Genomic DNA, 18,099 nt, shown 5'->3' with positions numbered 1-18,099 from the left:
CCCAGACCGTGTTCACTCTGCTCCCAGACCGTGTTCACTCTGCTCATAGACCGTGTTCACACTGCTCCTCGACCGTGCTCACTCTGCTCATAGACCGTGTTCACTCTGCTCATAGACCGTGTTCACACTGCTCCCAGACCGTGTTCACTCTGCTCCCATACCGTGTTCACTCTGCTCATAGACCGTGTTCACACTGCTCCTCGACCGTGCTCACTCTGCTCATAGACCGTGTTCACTCTGCTCATAGACCGTGTTCACACTGCTCCCAGACCGTGTTCACTCTGCTCATAGACCATGTTCACTCTGCTCATAGACCGTGTTCACTCTGCTCCCCGACCGTGTTCACTCTGCTCATAGACTGTGTTTACACTGCTCATAGACCGTGTTCACTCTGCTCATAGACCGTGTTCACTCTGCTCCCCGACCGTGTTCACTCTGCTCATAGACCGTGTTCACTCTGCTCCCAGACCGTGTTCACTCTGCTCCTCGACCGTGTTCACTCTGCTCCTCGACCGTGTTCACACTGCTCGTAGACCGTGTTTACACTGCTCATAGACCGTGTTCACACTGCTCCCAGACCGTGTTCACTCTGCTCATAGACCGTGTTCACTCTGCTCCCCGACCGTGTTCACTCTGCTCATAGACTGTGTTTACTCTGCTCATAGACCGTGTTCACACTGCTCCTCGACCGTGTTCACTCTGCTCATAGACTGTGTTTACACTGCTCGTAGACCGTGTTCACACTGCTCCTCGACTGTGTTCACTCTGCTCATAGACCGTGTTCACTCTGCTCCCAGACCGTGTTCACTCTGCTCCTCGACCGTGTTCACACTGCTCCTCGACCGTGTTCACTCTGCTCCTCGACCGTGTTCACTCTGCTCATAGACCGTGTTCACACTGCTCATAGACTGTGTTCACTCTGCTCCCAGACCGTGTTCACACTGCTCATAGACCGTGTTCACTCTGCTCCCAGACCGTGTTCACTCTGCTCCCAGACCGTGTTCACTCTGCTCCTTAGATCGTGTTCACACTGCTCGTAGACCGTGTTCACTCTGCTCCCAGACCGTGTTCACTCTGCTCCCAGACCGTGTTCACTCTGCTCCTCGACCGTGTTCACTCTGCTCGTAGACCGTGTTCACACTGCTCCTCGACTGTGTTCACACTGCTCATAGACCGTGTTCACTCTGCTCATAGACCGTGTTCACACTGCTCCCAGACCGTGTTCACATTGCTCATAGACCGTGTTCACTCTGCTCCCAGACGGTGTTCACACTGCTCCTCGACCGTGCTCACACTGCTCATAGACCGTGTTCACTCTGCTCATAGACCATGTTCACTCTGCTCCCAGACGGTGTTCACACTGCTCCTCGACCGTGCTCACACTGCTCATAGACCGTGTTCACTCTGCTCATAGACCGTGTTCACTCTGCTCCCAGACCGTGTTCACTCTGCTCCCAGACGGTGTTCACTCTGCTCCTCGACCGTGCTCACTCTGCTCGTAGACCGTGTTCACTCTGCTCGTAGACTGTGTTCACTCTGCTCCCAGACCATGCTCACTCTGCTCATAGACCGTGTTCACACTGCGTCTAGACCATGTTCACACTGCTCCTCGACTGTGTTCACTCTGCTCCTCGACCGTGTTCACACTGCTCCTCGACCGTGTTCACACTGCTCCTCGACCGTGTTCACACTGCTCCTCAACCGTGTTCACACTGCTCATAGACCGTGTTCACTCTGCTCCTAGACCGTGTTCACACTGCTCCGAGACCTTGTTCACACTGCTCCTCGACCGTGTTCACTCTGCTCCTCAACCGTGTTCACACTGCTCGTAGACCGTGTTCACTCTGCTCCTAGACCGTGTTCACTCTGCTCCTAGACTGTGTTCACTCTGCTCCTAGACTGTGTTCACTCTGCTCCCAGACCGTGCTCACTCTGCTCCCAGACCATGTTCACTCTGCTCCCAGACCGTGCTCACTCTGCTCCCAGACCGTGTTCACTCTGCTCGTAGACCGTGTTCACACTGCTCGTAGACCGTGTTCACTCTGCTCGTAGACCGTGTTCACTCTGCTCCCAGACCGTGTTCACTCTGCTCCTCGACCATGTTCACTCTGCTCGTAGACCGTGTTCACTCTGCTCCTCGACCGTGTTCACTCTGCTCGTAGACTATGTTCACACTGCTCGTAGACCATGTTCACACTGCTCGTAGACCGCGTTCACTCTGCTCGTAGAGCGTGTTCACTCTGCTCCCAGACCGTGTTCACTCTGCTCCCAGACCGTGTTCACTCTGCTCCCAGACCGTGTTCACTCTGCTCGTAGACCGTGTTCACACTGCTCGTAGACCGTGTTCACACTGTTCCTCGACCGTGTTCACACTGCTCGTTGACCGTGTTCACTCTGCTCCCAGACCGTGTTCACACTGCTCCTTAGACCGTGTTCACACTGCTCCTCGACCGTGTTCACTCTGCTCGTAGACCGTGTTCACTCTGCTCCCAGACCGTGTTCACTCTGCTCCCAGACCGTGTTCACTCTGCTCCCAGACCGTGTTCACACTGCTCGTAGACCGTGTTCACACTGCTCGTAGACCGTGTTCACACTGTTCCTCGACCGTGTTCACACTGCTCCCAGACCGTGTTCACTCTGCTCCCAGACCGTGTTCACTCTGCTCCCAGACCGTGTTCACACTGCTCGTAGACCGTGTTCACACTGCTCGTAGACCGTGTTCACACTGTTCCTCGACCGTGTTCACACTGCTCGTAGACTGTGTTCACACTGCTCCTTAGACCCTGTTCACACTGCTCCTCGACCGTGTTCACTCTGCTCGTAGACTGTGTTCACTCTGTTCGTAGACCGTGTTCACTCTGTTCGTAGACCCTGTTCACTCTGCTCCCAGACCGTGTTCACACTGCTCGTAGACCGTGTTCACACTGCTCGTAGACCATGTTCACACTGCTCGTAGACCATGTTCACTCTGCTCCTAGACCGTGTTCACACTGCTCGTAGACCGTGTTCACACTGTTCCTCGACCGTGTTCACACTGCTCGTAGACCGTGTTCACACTGCTCGTAGACTGTGTTCACACTGCTCCTTAGACCGTGTTCACACTGCTCCTCGACCGTGTTCACTCTGCTCGTAGACCGTGTTCACTCTGCTCGTAGACCGTGTTCACTCTGTTCGTAGACCGTGTTCACTCTGTTCGTAGACCCTGTTCACTCTGTTCGTAGACCATGCTCAAGCTGATCCTCGACCATGTTCACACTACTCGTAGACCATGTTCACACTGCTCCTCAGTTCACATTCACACTTCTCCTCAGTTCACGTTCACACTGCTCGTAGACTGTGTTCAAACTGTTCCTTAGACCGTGTTCACACTGTGCCTCGACTGTGTTCACACTGCTCGTAGACTGTGTTCAAACTGTTCCTTAGACCGTGTTCACACTGTGCCTAGACTGCGTTCACACTGCTCGTAGACTGTGTTCAAACTGTTCCTTAGACCGTGTTCACACTGTGCCTAGACCGTGTTCACACTGCTCGTAGACTGTGTTCAAACTGTTCCTTAGACTGTGTTCAAACTGTTCCTTAGACCGTGTTCACACTGTGCCTAGACCGTGTTCACACTGCTCGTAGACTGTGTTCAAACTGTTCCTTAGACTGTGTTCAAACTGTTCCTTAGACCGTGTTCACACTGTGCCTAGACCGTGTTCACACTGCTCGTAGACTGTGTTCAAACTGTTCCTTAGACCGTGTTCACACTGTGCCTAGACTGTCTTCACACTGCTCCTCTAGGAACTGAATTTTCTGCTGACGGTCACTCAGAAATTACTCGATTGCGCATACTGCCCTCAAACAGTGGATAGAATCAGTGCATCATTTTACACTGAGTCATATGAACCAGGTTGACCCTCGTCTAGGAATTTGGGGAGGGGGCGCAGGGAATTGTCCCTGCGCTTGAATGGGAACCCTGAGACACACCCGATATTGGGCCCCGGGCCTCGTTTCCACCGAGCCCACGAGCTGCGGACAGTAACAATCAGTTTGCCAATGAAGTGAGATTGAAGATCGGGCTGCTGCTAGTGTCACAGTGGCGCTCAGGTAAAAGAGGAAGGGGGCAATCGAGAAGTGGGACGATTGGGTCGGGAAGGGGGTCGATCGGGTCGGGAAGGGGGCTGATCGGGTTGGGAAGGGGGACAAGGGGGCGACCGGTCAGGAAGGGAGGTGACAGGGTTCCCGAGGTAGGGCTGCCGATTGGGATGGTGGGAGGGGGGGCGCGATGGCATGCAGTGGTTCGCGTTCTTTGAATATGGGGTCAAGAAGAGCACTCCTGCTCCTCCCGGCTCCACGCTCAGGTAAGTGTATTTTAAACTCTTGCCTTAGAGCTTGTGACTTCATATAAACCTAGTTTTCCTAAGTGTAGCCAGCACCGGCTGCCTCAGAGCAAGCTAATCTTGCAGGGGGTGGGGCCTGAAACAGGCGTTAGGTCTCTTATTTGCATATGCAAAGGTATAATGCTTGTTTCAGGTGTGAGCACTGCTTGCCAATTTTTTGGCCTTCACCAATATGGTGGGCAGCGCACTTCTGACTTGTAATGAGTGTACGCTTCCTGCCCGCCATACTGGAGGCTTCGGAAGCTAAACAGACAAAGTTCTAGCCCTCCATGTTTGATCCCTGATGTGTACTGACTTACCTGATCTCAGTGGGGCCAGCAATAGGACCACGACTGTTGGTCTCAGCATCCTTGACCTAAGATGGGGAAAATTCAACCTGGATTCCCATTCCAGATTGATATTCAGTGACCCCTGCTGGAAATGTGTGTGGGTAAATGTAAAGCATGGACGGGCTGCAATGACTAATATAGTTGAGCAGCTTGGTGACACTCACTTCCAAACGAGCACATGAAGAATGACCGCTTCAGTGGAGAGCTGGGGGCCAGCACCATGTGTGGAAGCAGACCCCAGAGTGAGCTGCTGCTTTTAGGAGAGAACAGGTGAGAGGAGAAAACCAAAGGATAAATCAGAAATTAATAATAAAAGGCCAAGCAAGCAGGAAAAGGGAGCCTTTGGCTCATTTTGTGCATGAAGTTTGCAGCTGCATAATCTGGGAACTGTAGTTGTTTATATAAGCCACAACTCCCATGAGGGTCAGATGAAAGTTGAACTACAAGTCCCCTGGTACTTTGCAGCTCTATGATGAAATAAAGTAATTTAGAATCCAGAGCCTGTCAATATTTAACTGGTTTCATTTGACCTGACATTATGTGTAAACTTTCTGAACAAACATGGACACTATTGGCCTCCATTTCACACATTGTGGTGTAGACCTTAAAAGGGGTTAGCCTTTTATGCAAGTTAATTATGGGCACTTGGCAAACACAAGGCCCCTGTTTAAATTTAGATTCTCACTTTCTACTTTGGGAGCAGGGATTTGAAATGTGTGAAGCGTTTGAAGACTTAGGCAGCGTGCCAGCAGAATCCACCGCAAAGGGAGGATGTGTACAACACTATTGTGAGCATTGGGTTTTACTGTGCACAGTCTGTGCAGTGTTCATGGCATTATTAAATGAATCAAATTATATCTTTACAGGGTCAGGCTGCCCTGTCTTTGCCAGCTACTCACAATCCATCTCCTGGATGGTCATATTGTTGAGATGGTGTTTTCCCCGTCAACAGCTACGACTAAAAGAATGAAAGGATTTTTATCTTTTCTTGATTGTTTATCACAACAGGGTGTGCTTTGATGAAGGCTTAAAGGGAAAGGTGGAGTGCGTACTTTTTTTGTATCATGCTCCTGCCATCTAGTTAAGTTTAAAAAAAAATCTTATATAGGGGAAATTAAATGTTAGATGTTATTGTTGGAGCTCTGAGGAGACCCACTATTTTGAGTTTCCAACTTGCCACATAGCAGCTCAGTTGCCATTAGCCACCAGCCTCGTCAGTAAGTAGCTCCCTTGGGTCCAGCCCAGCTTTGCACCAGGGAGGTAAGACCTCGGAGGGTAATCCAGCGAGGCTCCACTCCCAGCACCGAACATCAATACATAGGAGTGCAGATTGGGCTGTAACACTAAAGCCAATTCTTCGACCTGCGCTCCCCTTCCAACAAGGCTCTGCATTGGGAGCGGAACCTTGGTGAATTTTCCCTGGGATCTCACATGCAATTCCTACACAGAGTTTCCAGCCGCTTCTCCACAGGCAAGAAAGGAAAATCAGCAGGCAGTTTGGCTGCCTGACCTAGTCGTGGTCAACTGCAAAGGAGCTTTGGCAAAGAAACCAGTAAGCAGGTGTCCTCGCTGCTTTCTCAATTGGGAAATAGTGTGTAGTGTAGAGGGTATACGTAAAAGGCACAAAATAATCTGCCGAAGGGGGGGAAAGTATGAAATATAAATACTTTGTGATTAATGAGCGCTAAGTACTGCAAGTTTGGTTGGCATGGCAGATCAAGCATGAGATGATGCAACTTTGAAATAGTCTATACGTAGCTCAGATTAACAGATTAATCAGCCAGTCAGCAATGATATTGCACTGACACGGAAGCAATTAGACTAATGAGGAAGATTGCTTCCGAACATGCTTAAAATCATTGACATTGCAGGTTTCATTTTAGCTGTTCTTTACAAATATAAATTACATGCAAAGAGTGTGATGACAGATTGAGTGCCAACAAAGAGTAATTACAACAAATTTATGCTTATTAAAATATTGAAAAATCTTTAATGGGCAAGGGTAGAATTCAGCTTCATTCCTGTGATATGTATTATTGTGTTTTTGTTTAATATAATCTGTACATAAAATTCTTGCTTGGATCATCACAGTAGTTTTAATAGTTGCGACATATCTAAAAATGGTAGGGTGTCTTTTGTGTGTCTATTTTCTCTCACTGTCTTCACAGAGAGAAAATACTGCCATGAACTAACTACCTCTGTTACCTAACAACTTACCAGTAAGAGTCCCTGCTCACAAAATTACATACTGCCACAATAAAAATTGAAATAAAAAGCCCTGACCGGAACAATATGTGACCCCACGGTGAACACAGAAGCACAATACTGTGCGTGGTCCTTACGTGTACCATCGGGCCTTAGTCCAAAATTTCCATCTCAGTCAATTATCTGTAACTATATTTTGAGACGGTAACATGACTCCATATTCTGTAAGTGCCCATGTTCTGCACATATCCATATTCAATGATACAGTTGTTTTAAAAGCCCAGAAAGGAATGACAAGGTAGGGAACAAATCAGTGCCACGGACAAGTTTACTTATTTGAGTGCTGTTGGGTTTTATGATGTGGAGTGGCATTGTGGGATAATATGACTCCAAAGGCTTATCCCATCATCTGTGGTTTTATGGGGTGCTACCAAGTATACTCATTCTGTCATTGTTCTCTTGGTTTTGATCAAAGAATGATCCATGTGCATCTTTGGTAAATGTGCTATAACCTCCTTAACATATGGTGGAAGGCAAGAGAATGATGAAATGGGATGGGGGAAGATTTCTTCTGCGCACTATGTAGAGCAAATCATCAAAGAATGCGTTTATAATTTCACTGCACAGTGCATCCAGAGGAAATCTTCTCCCAAGGTAAATAGAAAGCTTAAAACTTAATTTTTAGAGGAAGTTGTGATAGATTAAGTAGGAAAAAATAAAAATTAAAGTATCAAAAATAAAAGTAGGACAGATAAAGCGAGAAAATACAAGCGATGGTGAACAGAATTAAAATGTTTCCTTTTTATTTTACTTGAAGTTGTGTTTTAGATGTAGTTTCACAGGATTAATATCACAGTAAAATAAAGTGACTCCTGATATTACAGTAGCTTGATTGCTTGAGTAGCGTTTCAGCACCACAGTATGAGCTGAAAATGAACAAATTTAATTGGCCCAAGAAGACAGGAATTTCCTGGCAAACTAAGAGTTAATTTCTTCTGATTCAGCTGGTCTGTGGGGTGGCATTGTGGGATAATATGACTCCAAAGGCTTATCCCATCATCTGTCAAATGACATACACAAACATACTTAGACATGCGACACTCAGGATACCACTGTGGTAGATGCTCCAAAGACAGAATTTCTATTTGATGTTTAGAGATTCACCTAGCTTTTCAGGAAACTCTAAATTTATTTAGGTAAAATTTGCAGAACAAACAAAAACTGCTGTGCACAAATTATACGGTTGTCTTGCATTTAATATCCTATTTTCTAATTAGTCTTTTATTTTATGATTTACTATTGTCTTCTTGCATTGTATTGAGCTTTAGGAACATAGGAACAGGAGTAGGCCATTCAGCCCCTCGAGCCTGTTCCGCCATTCAATGAGATCATGACTGATCTGTACCCTAAATCCATTTACCCACCTTGGCTCCAATTCCTTAATACCCGTGGCAAGCAAAAATCTATTGATCATAGATTTAAAATTATTAATTGAGCTAGCATCTACTGTTTTTTGTGGGAGAGAGTTCCACACTTAGAACATAAGAAATAGGAGCAGGAGTAGGCCAATCGGCCCCTCGAGCCTGCTCCGCCAGTCAATAAGATCATGGCTGATCTGATCCTAACCTCAAATCTAAATTCATGTCCAATTTCCTGCCCGCTCCCCGTAACCCCTAATTCCCTTTACTTCTACCACCCTTTGCGTGAAGAAGTGTTTCCTAACTTCTCTCCTGAAAGGCCTGGTCTGATTTTAAGGTTATATCCCCTTGTCCTAGACACCCCCACTTTACAAATGTGCTTTATCATTCTTTGGTCCAAGCAGAAAAATCTTAAGTAATCCTCTTGTATTTTTACAGTACATGACTGCTGCAGCACCTATGCAAGGGACCTACATTCCCCAGTACACTCCTGTGCCTCCAGCAGCTGTCCCTGTTGAAGTAAGTATATGGACCCTCCTCTCCTGGGTGATGCATGCCTCAATTGTGCAGTTTTATTTATTACAAACTGTTATTAATCTTAGTACAATCCTAAATATAGGCACCAAATCTAGCCCAGACTGATGGGATGAAAGTTTTGTCTGTCTTTTAGCTCAAAGGATCCTATGTGAAATGAGTTTGAGCAGTTTTAACCGAGTTCCTAGTGGTGTGGACCAATTAACTGCCAATTCACTTAGAAAGGTCACGGGATGATTGATGTGCGAAATGGAAATTGTGACTCGGGTGCAGTAGGAAGTGCTCTTCTCAATTGATGATCAAGCACATTGTTGGGGTAGGGTAGAGAGGGCTTTATTCTGTGACTAATCTTGTGATTGCTAACCTGGGATTGCTTAATGCTGACACTCTTCACCTGAAAATGGAAAGTCTCCAATCCCCAGTACAGATAACCCTGACTTGGATGAAAACCAAAATAGAGCACAGAGGTTTATTTTCCTTCATGAGCATCCATCCTTCCATTTTTTAAAATAACTTTTCTTTCCCTCCTTGAGGTTTACTTTGATTTATATAGTGTACCCTAGGCTGACTGGGTGGGCCTCTCTCTTTCTCTCCCCTGCTCTCGCCCTCCCTCCCTCTATCTCTGTCTTTATTTGGCTGCTAGAAGGCTACAAGAGTAACCCATATGATTTGTTGTCTGATTTTCTCTCTCTCCCTATGAACAGACACTAAACTCTACCCAGCTCTTTCCTTGATCATCAACAACTCATGTGAAGAATGACATGTAAAATCCTATCCTATAACATAGGATAAACCAATGTACTATATTACTAGCTATCACAAGTATATTTTTAATAAAACTATATGTTTGGAATTCCTTAACTTTAAAAAAAAATCACGATTGGAAGATTATAGAAGCTCACCATGAGAATGAACAGACTCTGTTAGGATTGAAAGTTTTCGAAGGTGATTAAACTGAGTCAAGACTGATGGCTACACCTATTCACTTCAAGGTCTAGGCTTTATCTCTCCTTCTCCAAATCAAACTGCTACTTGTCCATGAATTTCCCCTTTGCCCTCTTGGCACCAATGCTATCCAAAGCAATGGTTTGGCTAATGAGGGCTTTGATGCTATGATTTGTCTAACCAGGCATCCCACTTCCAAATCCCTTGCACAATTCTGGCCTCATCTAACCAAATCACAGTAGTTTGGTTTGTTTTTCCAACCCTGATCAACATAATTTGAACAGTGATACTTGCATTTGTATTTTTCTGTAAATGTTGTGCTCATTAGACCTGGTAATGGAAAAGTTGCTTGCATCAATCATTTCAAAATGTGGTTTAACACATTCAGATTCCTTATTCTGTGTTACTAAATGTGCCTGAACCTTAAAGTCAGATGAGTACTTCTTGTGAATATTCCAACTTCCAACATGAGCCATCCTTGTTGCCTTCGTACGATTGCCAGCTTAATGCCAATTTGTAGACAGTTTGTGGTGTAGGCCTGTTCTTACTAGAAGTTGGGTTAAGAATGCCTTAACTCATTACATTTAAGACCTTTACAGCCAACAGTGGAGAAACTGTCATCTTATTACCCCAGGCTGTATTTCAGCCCAGGTTCCAGAGATAAAAGGTCATTTTTTAAAAATTAAAAATAGGAGCAGGAGTAGGCCAATCGGCCCGTCGAGCCTGCTCCGCCATTCAATAAGATCATGGCTGATCTGATCCTAACTTCAAATCTAAATTCATGTCCAATTTCCTGCCCGCTCCCCGTAACCCCTAATTCCCTTTACTTCTAGGAAACTGTCGATTTCTGTTTTAAATTTATTTAATGATGTAGCTTCCACAGCTTCCTGGGGCAGCAAATTCCACAGACCTACTACCCTCTGAGTGAAGAAGTTTCTCCTCATCTCAGTTTTGAAAGTGCAGCCCCTTATTCTAAGATTATGCCCCCTAGTTCCAGTTTCACCCATCCTTGGGAACATCCTTACCGCATCCACCCGATCAAGCCCCTTCACAATCTTATATGTTTCAATAAGATCGCCTCTCATTCTTCTGAACTCCAATGAGTAGAGTCTCAATCTACTCAACTTCTCCTCATATGTCCGCCCCCTCATCCCCGGGATTAACCGAGTGAACCTTCTTTGTACTGCCTCGAGAGCAAGTATGTCTTTTCTTAAGTATGGACACCAAAACTGTATGCAGTATTCCAGGTGCGGTCTCACCAATACCTCCCTGTTTTTATATTCTATCCCCCTAGCAATAAAAGCCAACATTCCGTTGGCCTTCTTGATCACCTGCTGCACCTGCATACTAACTTTTTGATTTTCTTGCACTAGGACCCCCAGATCCCTTTGTACTGCAGTACTTTCCAGTTTCTCGCCATTGAGATAATAACTTGCTCTCTGATTTTTCCTGCCAAAGTGCATAACCTCACATTTTCCAATATTGTATTGCATCTGCCAAATCTCCGCCCACTCACCCAGTCTGTCTATATCCCCCTGTAGGTTTTTTATGTCCTCCTCACTCTCCACTTTCCCTCCCATCTTTGTATCATCTGCAAACTTTGAAACGTTACACTCGGTCCCCTCCTCCAAATCGTTAATATAGATTGTAAAGAGTTGGGGACCCAGCACCGACCCCTGCGGAACACCACTGGCTACTGGTTGCCAGTCCGAGAATGAACCATTTATCCCAACTCTCTGCTTCCTGTTAGATAACCAATCCTCCACGCATGCCAGAATATTACCCCCAATCCAGTGATTCTTTATCTTGAGCAATAATCTTTTATGTGGCACCTTGTCGAATGCCTTCTGGAAGTCTAAATACACTACGTCCACTGGTTCCCCTTTATCCACCCTGTACGTTATGTCCTCAAAGAACTCAAGCAAATTTGTCAGACATGACTTCCCCTTCGTAAAGCCATGCTGACTTTGTCCTATTAAATTATGTTTATCCAAATGTTCCGCTACTGTCTTCTTAATAATAGACTCCAAAATTTCCAGCCTTCTGCCTACTACCCTTTTTAAATAAGGGTGTTACATTGGCAGTTTTCCAATCTGCCGGGACCTTTGCCGAGTCCAGAGAATTTTGGAAAATTATTACCAAAGCATCCACAATCCCTACTGCCACTCCCCTCAAGACCCTCGGATGTAAGCCATCAGGTCCAGGGGATTTATCCGCCTTGAGTCCCATTAATTTACTGAGTACCAATTCCTTAGTGATTTTAATCGTATTTAGCTCCTCCCCCCCTCGAGCCCCCTGTTTGTCTAGTGTTGGGATATTCTTAGTGACCTCTACCGTAAAGACTGAAACAAAATATTTGTTCAGCATTTTTGCCATCTCTGTGTTTCCCACCATTAATTTCCCGGTCTCATCCTCTAAGGGACCTACGTTTGCCTTAGCCACCCTTTTTCTTTTTATATAACTGTAGAAACTCTTGCTATCTGTTTTTATATTTTGTGCTAATTTATTTTCATAATCTATCTTCCCTTTCTTAATCAATCCTTTCGTTACTTTTTGCTGTCTTTTGAAGACTTCCCAATCTTCTATCCTCCCACTAAGTTTGGCTACCTTATATGTCCTTGTTTTTAGTCGGATACTATCCTTAATTTCTTTACTTAGCCACGGATGGCTGTCATTTCTTTTACACCCTTTTTTCCTCAGTGGAATATATTTTTATTGTTCTAGCCCAGTATGCTATCCAGGTTTTTTTTGGAACAGTCATACTCTGAACTTAGTTTTTTGATCTTATGTTTTTGAGCTTGTGTTTAACAAAATGAAATAACTCTAGAAACATACCGAAACCTTCCCCATACAAATACGACTGCTGAATATGCTGTTCATTGCCGACTTGAATGAGAAAATGTGATTATGACTGGTTAAAAGTAACTCTGTACAATATATTAATGCGACATTACTAATGATATTATACTCAATTTTGGTCATATCCCCACAAAGAACATTGATGCATTAGAAAGGGTACAAAGGATGGTAACTGATTCCTGGACTTACATCATTCTGTAGCAAATTCTCGGGCAAATTGATCAAAGATAAGCTAATAGTTTTAAGAGTAAGGAACTAAAGGTAACAAATGATGGATGCTGCCTACAACACAAATCCACTAGACAGATTGGCGGTAGTCTTGACTTTGTGCGATAGTGTAAAATGGCTGATAGCGAATCGACAGACCATTTTGCATTTCTCTCCATTGACTTCAAGGAAATAAAAATCGGGAGAGATGCAAAACGGTCTGCCAACTCGCTATCACCCATGTTGCACAAGTCAAAATTACCCCCATTGAGTTCTAAGGAGGAGAGAATGCTGTTTCTCATTTTGCAGATACTGATGTTCTTACACTGTAACAGGCTGTTGTGGACTGTATCATCATAACGGAGGTGAGTAGAGGTCTCATACGATTTTGCTTCCTTCCTAACTTCAGGGTGTTGTTGCTGATACCTCCCCACAGACGGTAGCGCCTTCATCACAGGAAGCCAGTGGCCAACAACAACAGATACCAGTGGAAACAACCAATGAACATGCGCCTACCTATTCTTACCAACAAGCTAAGTAAGTGTTCTTTTTAGTGGATACATAGATGGTGAAAGCGGCAATGGAGAATGGGTACTCCAAGGTTTAAGGACTGAATGAGTGTTTGCAACTAGTGATTGTTACTGAATCCCGATGGACCATTTCCTGAGTAATCTACAGCGACACAATCAATCCACACCTGTCACAATAAGCTGAATAGTCATCAACTGATGATTATTGCAAAGAATTTCATCAACTGGGTACACCTTAAGAGATTCCCTGACAGTACTTAATCTTATTACCCAGAGGCAGAGACATATTAAATATAACATTTATTTTCCAGTTAGTATTTATTTTCATAGCCCACTTACAGCCTAGTCCATATGAAAATCTGGGGTGTTAGATATTAATTGTGTATACATGCTCATCCAGATATATTTGGCCGCAGATGACAATTTTTATTTATACTATGATTGTTTCTAGTATATAATCAGGTTGCAAGCTCTATTCCAGGCATTGAGCACAAGCCAGACATTCAGCACCACTAAATTGAAGCCCCTTGTCCAGCCAGCAGGGGCCAGTAACTATTGACTATGAACAAAACCACTCCTCCAAACACTCATGGAGACTTCGGGGTAGAAATTTGTCTCGGCGGTAGTACAAAGCGGGTGGAATCGCATCGGCCGCCCGTTATACGCCCCGCCCGATATTCAGCTCCAATCAATGCAACCGATGAAATACTGTCCACTTTGCGTAACCGCCCGAGATAAATTTCTACCCCTTTAACTCTTTGAATACTGGATGCCCTTCACTGCTTTCAATCTACACACATAATATTTCCAAATCTGACTTCCTGATTATTTTTAATGTAAGAAAGAATGAAAGAAATGTAACAATACACCATTCAAATCTAGATTCAGCTTCTGAATTGTGAAGGTTGCAGAATGTAAGATTAAGGCGGTGAATTTTCGGGGGGGGTATCTCCCACTGATTTGCTGAAACTTCAGTGCAAGAGCAAAGGATTTCTACAGTTCTTGTGCCAAAGTTACAGTGGACGAGTGGGAGAACCCCCAAGGAAATTCATCCCCCTATGTCATATGTCATTAGTTTTAATGTTCTTTTACTGGAGGTGAAGCTGCTCTGTAGAGTTACACAACACTTCCATCTAACTAAGATGCTGTGTCAGGATGTACATCCACTAGAAAGCTATATATCTTCCTCCTTGCTTGATTTCCAGGGGTTGGGCAAATGTAGGTCCACCATTTGATCACGTGTCCAACACCACAGTGAGACTCTGGGAAAAAAGAGATGTTTTAAAAAGCAGTTACCTTTCTTGCAATGGCAACAGCCACACAGAGGGCAGCTAATCAGCAAATAACTGTCATGAAAACTAGAAATGGACATCAGGATAGAAAAAATGACAGCACATAGCCAACACAATCACTTTTTAAATAGACAGGCAGATAGGACTGAAAGGGGGAGAAATTGATCTTTGTTGATAATGCAAAACGGGCAATAGCGAATCGGCAGCCCGTTTTATGCTCCACCTGAAGTTCTTTTCCATTGAAGTGAATGGAAAAATCGCCCCCAAAGTGTCTTTTTTTTTCATTCATGGGATGTGGGCGTCGCTGGCAAGGCCAGCATTTATTGCCCATCCCTAATTGCCCTTGAGAAGGTGGTGGTGAGCCGCCTTCTTGAACCGCTGCATTCTGTGTGGTGAAGGTTCTCCCACAGTGCTGTTAGGAAGGGAGTTCCAGGATTTTGACCCAGCGACGATGAAGGAACGGTGATACATTTCCAAGTCGGGATGGTGTGTGACTTGGAGGGGAACGTGCAGGTGGTGTTGTTCCCATGTGTCTACTGCCCTTGTCCTTCTAGGTGGTAGAGGTCGTGGGTTTGGGAGGTGCTGTCAAAGAAGCCTTGGCGCGTTGCTGCAGTTCATCCTGTGGATGGTGCACACTGCAGCCACAGTGCGCCGGTGGTGAAGGGTGTGAATGTTTAGGGTGGTGGATGGGGTGTGAATCAGGCAGACTGCTTTGTCCTGGATGGATGAATGCAGAATACCCCCAGAGTCAAATCACTGCCTTGTTTCACACCTGAAGAATGGGTGGTTGAGATACTGAAAGGCTGCTGACTCCTGTGGAACTCTTCCCAGCATCAGTCAGTTTGCTCAGGAAAAGGGGAAAAGATCGAGCAGAAAAATCATCAATTTTTTTTTAAGTTGTGCATATTTTATTTTATAATCTCAGCCCAAAATGATTTTATCTGTGTCTATTGACACCACTATGTCAGCCAATGAGTTGGAGGTGAGGCAGGACTTAGGCAAAACTCACAGCAAACAGTGTATTTAACAGCAAACAAAGTCTAGTTACTCAGCAGAGTCTGTTTAAACAGTGCACTATAGGAAACAGTCTACAGAGTTTATTTACAAAGAGCTTCTATGAACTACAGCAAACAGAACTCATGACTGAAACTGCAACAACTTCTCCCGATAAACACAGGGTGATGCTCCAGCAAAATGCAGTGAGTGGAGGATAGTTACATACAAATTATGTGCGTAAAGTCAATCCCAGTCATTTACAGCAGTGCGGTCTCCAGGTCTGATTGATGGAGGAATTACCCAATCATCTCCATTCTGGCCAGGAATAATGGTGTCTCTATATGCCGCCGATTAATATAGGGTTTAGTTAATAGGGTTCTATTCCTTCCTGTAACCATGTGTGGTATCTGACATTTTTCTTAATTTTTAATTCCCACAGACAGTAAACAGGACTGAAAACAGGAATCATGAGCTGAAAATTGCCTTGAACCAGGAAACTTCAGTGAATATGAAGGTGGCTTCCAGTTTGCACAGGCGTCGAATGAATGCTTTTTATTTCCTACCTTACCTGACAAAAAAAAAGTGTTTTTATGTGCTGTGCAAATGGTTCAGTGATGTAGTCTGACAGTTTAATTTTGCTATAAAAGCTTATTTTTAAAAGAGAAAGAAAATCCCATAAAGGGGAATTGTTTTGACTTTTCATTCAGATGAACAGGTAAAATATAAATGATTTGTATGTTCAGATAGACTTAGAACTGTAAGACTGACAAGTTTGGAAGAAGAAGGAAGCTGCAGTGTTTTAGGAAAGTTTAATGGTCTTCCTCTGATATTAAGCTACTCTTTTTTTCATGTCTTTTATTAATTTGTAGGTTTTTCAGAAACGTTTAGCTAAAGATTTATCTTGACTCTTAATTGCCTTAATTTTGAAGACGTCAGGCTCTCAAAGCCAGTTGTCAACATTGCGTTAGAAATTCTAGATTGAAATTATGTGCTTGGACCAAGTGGTTGGTGCAAGAATTTGATAAAAGCTTAACTTTATAGGGAGGTAAAATGCTAATAAGCTGTACAGGTTAAAACAAAAAAAAAACAAAAAAAAATGTTGCTTGTCTTCTTTTGCAGAAGAACATGGTTTTATTGATAAAGAACAAGGACGACTGACAAAATCTAAAAAAAAATGCTGAGACTTTTAATGAATTTTGTCTTAAAGCAGTGGAAACTGACAATTTGCAGAAGGCTGAAGCGTTTTGCGATTTGAAAAAAAAATGACTGCATTGTAGAAAATGCAGTTTATCGCTTAAGGCAGATTGTTTTATTTACAAAGCATAATTGCTAGCAGCAGAATTAGTGCTTTATATTTGCAATCTTTTTTATTAGCTTAAAATTTTTTTAGTCTGCTTTGCTTGTCACCTTGCAGATGCAAGCTAAAGAGTAAAAGGTGCGAACTAGATAGATAGGAGCTTATGGTTAAAAAGAAATCAAAGCAAAAGCAATAGATTGAAGAAATTGTGGACAATTTCTGTAGTCTTTAATTTTCATAGTTGTGGATCAAATGCAGCCTAAGGATGGCCTATTTTATACCAAAGATGAAGTGACACCCTAAAGCAGTCAAGAAGCTAGAGATTTTTTCTGTTGTTTTTTAAATCTTTATTTGACCTACATGGCCGGACCAGTTCTTACTTTACTTTCTTTAAACTTTTCTTCCACTGGTTACTCTCTATAACTCATACACAGTAAGAATGTTTATCTAAAAATATTGGTGGTGCACTGGTATTGGGTGGGGGGTGGGGGGACTCCATGTACATCTAAAGAAGGATTAATTCTGTAAAATACCGATTTTTTTTCTGTCCTGACTTTGGCCTTAACACGTGTTTGTAAATGTGCATTATGTGTTACCTTTGCAAAGTGTATTACTTTTTCAGTCTTCCTTCATACTTTATGCATCTGGATAGCCCATTTATCTACCTCAGTCTATGCCATCTCCCAGTGCGCTGAGCAGCTGTTATCCAGCATTTTGCAAAGCTTCAGTTCTTTTTTCCCCCATTTTATTTTGTGCCCAGCATTTCTTGTGTGCAGATTGCCTCAACAGGACATTGATGAGATGTACAGGTACACGTCAGGTCATTAGCAGCCTAGAAATAGTTGCTGCATGCCCAGGCACTTTGTTAATTAATCCTACTGGCAACGGTTGCAGGTAGGACAGCCACTTCCCCAGTGACATGCCACTTTTATACTCAACTAAAATCAAAATCTGATATTAAAGTGTTCAATTATGCTTTTTTTGTAAGTCACAAGAATGAATTATGCTGGAGCTATATTGATAGTATGAGTACTGTCAAATCTCAGCAGATCATAGACTCCATTTTTTGGGTCTGGACAAGAAATGACACCATTTTAATGGTGGA

The 18,099-nt window shown here is 43.9% G+C and overlaps 1 protein-coding gene across 6 annotated transcripts in view; it reads left to right on the top strand.

Annotated features, from left to right (window-relative positions):
- The window catches only part of rbms3 (RNA binding motif, single stranded interacting protein), a 1,271,925-nt gene extending 1,254,454 nt beyond the window's left edge, over nucleotides 1–17,471 (top strand). For 3 of the 6 annotated variants that reach the window (XM_068002709.1, XM_068002698.1, XM_068002724.1), the window contains 3 exons: nucleotides 8,773–8,853; nucleotides 13,289–13,416; nucleotides 16,137–17,471. In XM_068002709.1, the coding sequence (XP_067858810.1) occupies nucleotides 8,773–8,853; nucleotides 13,289–13,416; nucleotides 16,137–16,143 (216 nt within the window). In that variant the 3' untranslated portion in view covers nucleotides 16,144–17,471. Of the gene's footprint in view, nucleotides 1–8,772; nucleotides 8,854–13,288; nucleotides 13,421–16,136 lie in introns of those variants that run through there. The other 3 variants (XM_068002704.1, XM_068002730.1, XM_068002716.1) reach the window with 2 other exon arrangements.
- The last annotated feature ends 628 nt before the right edge of the window (nucleotides 17,472–18,099 follow it).

The sequence above is a fragment of the Heptranchias perlo genome, chromosome 2 (genome assembly GCF_035084215.1).
Source record: "Heptranchias perlo isolate sHepPer1 chromosome 2, sHepPer1.hap1, whole genome shotgun sequence".
Taxonomy (NCBI): Eukaryota; Metazoa; Chordata; class Chondrichthyes; order Hexanchiformes; family Hexanchidae; genus Heptranchias; species Heptranchias perlo.
This window is presented reverse-complemented; position numbering and strand designations above follow the sequence as displayed.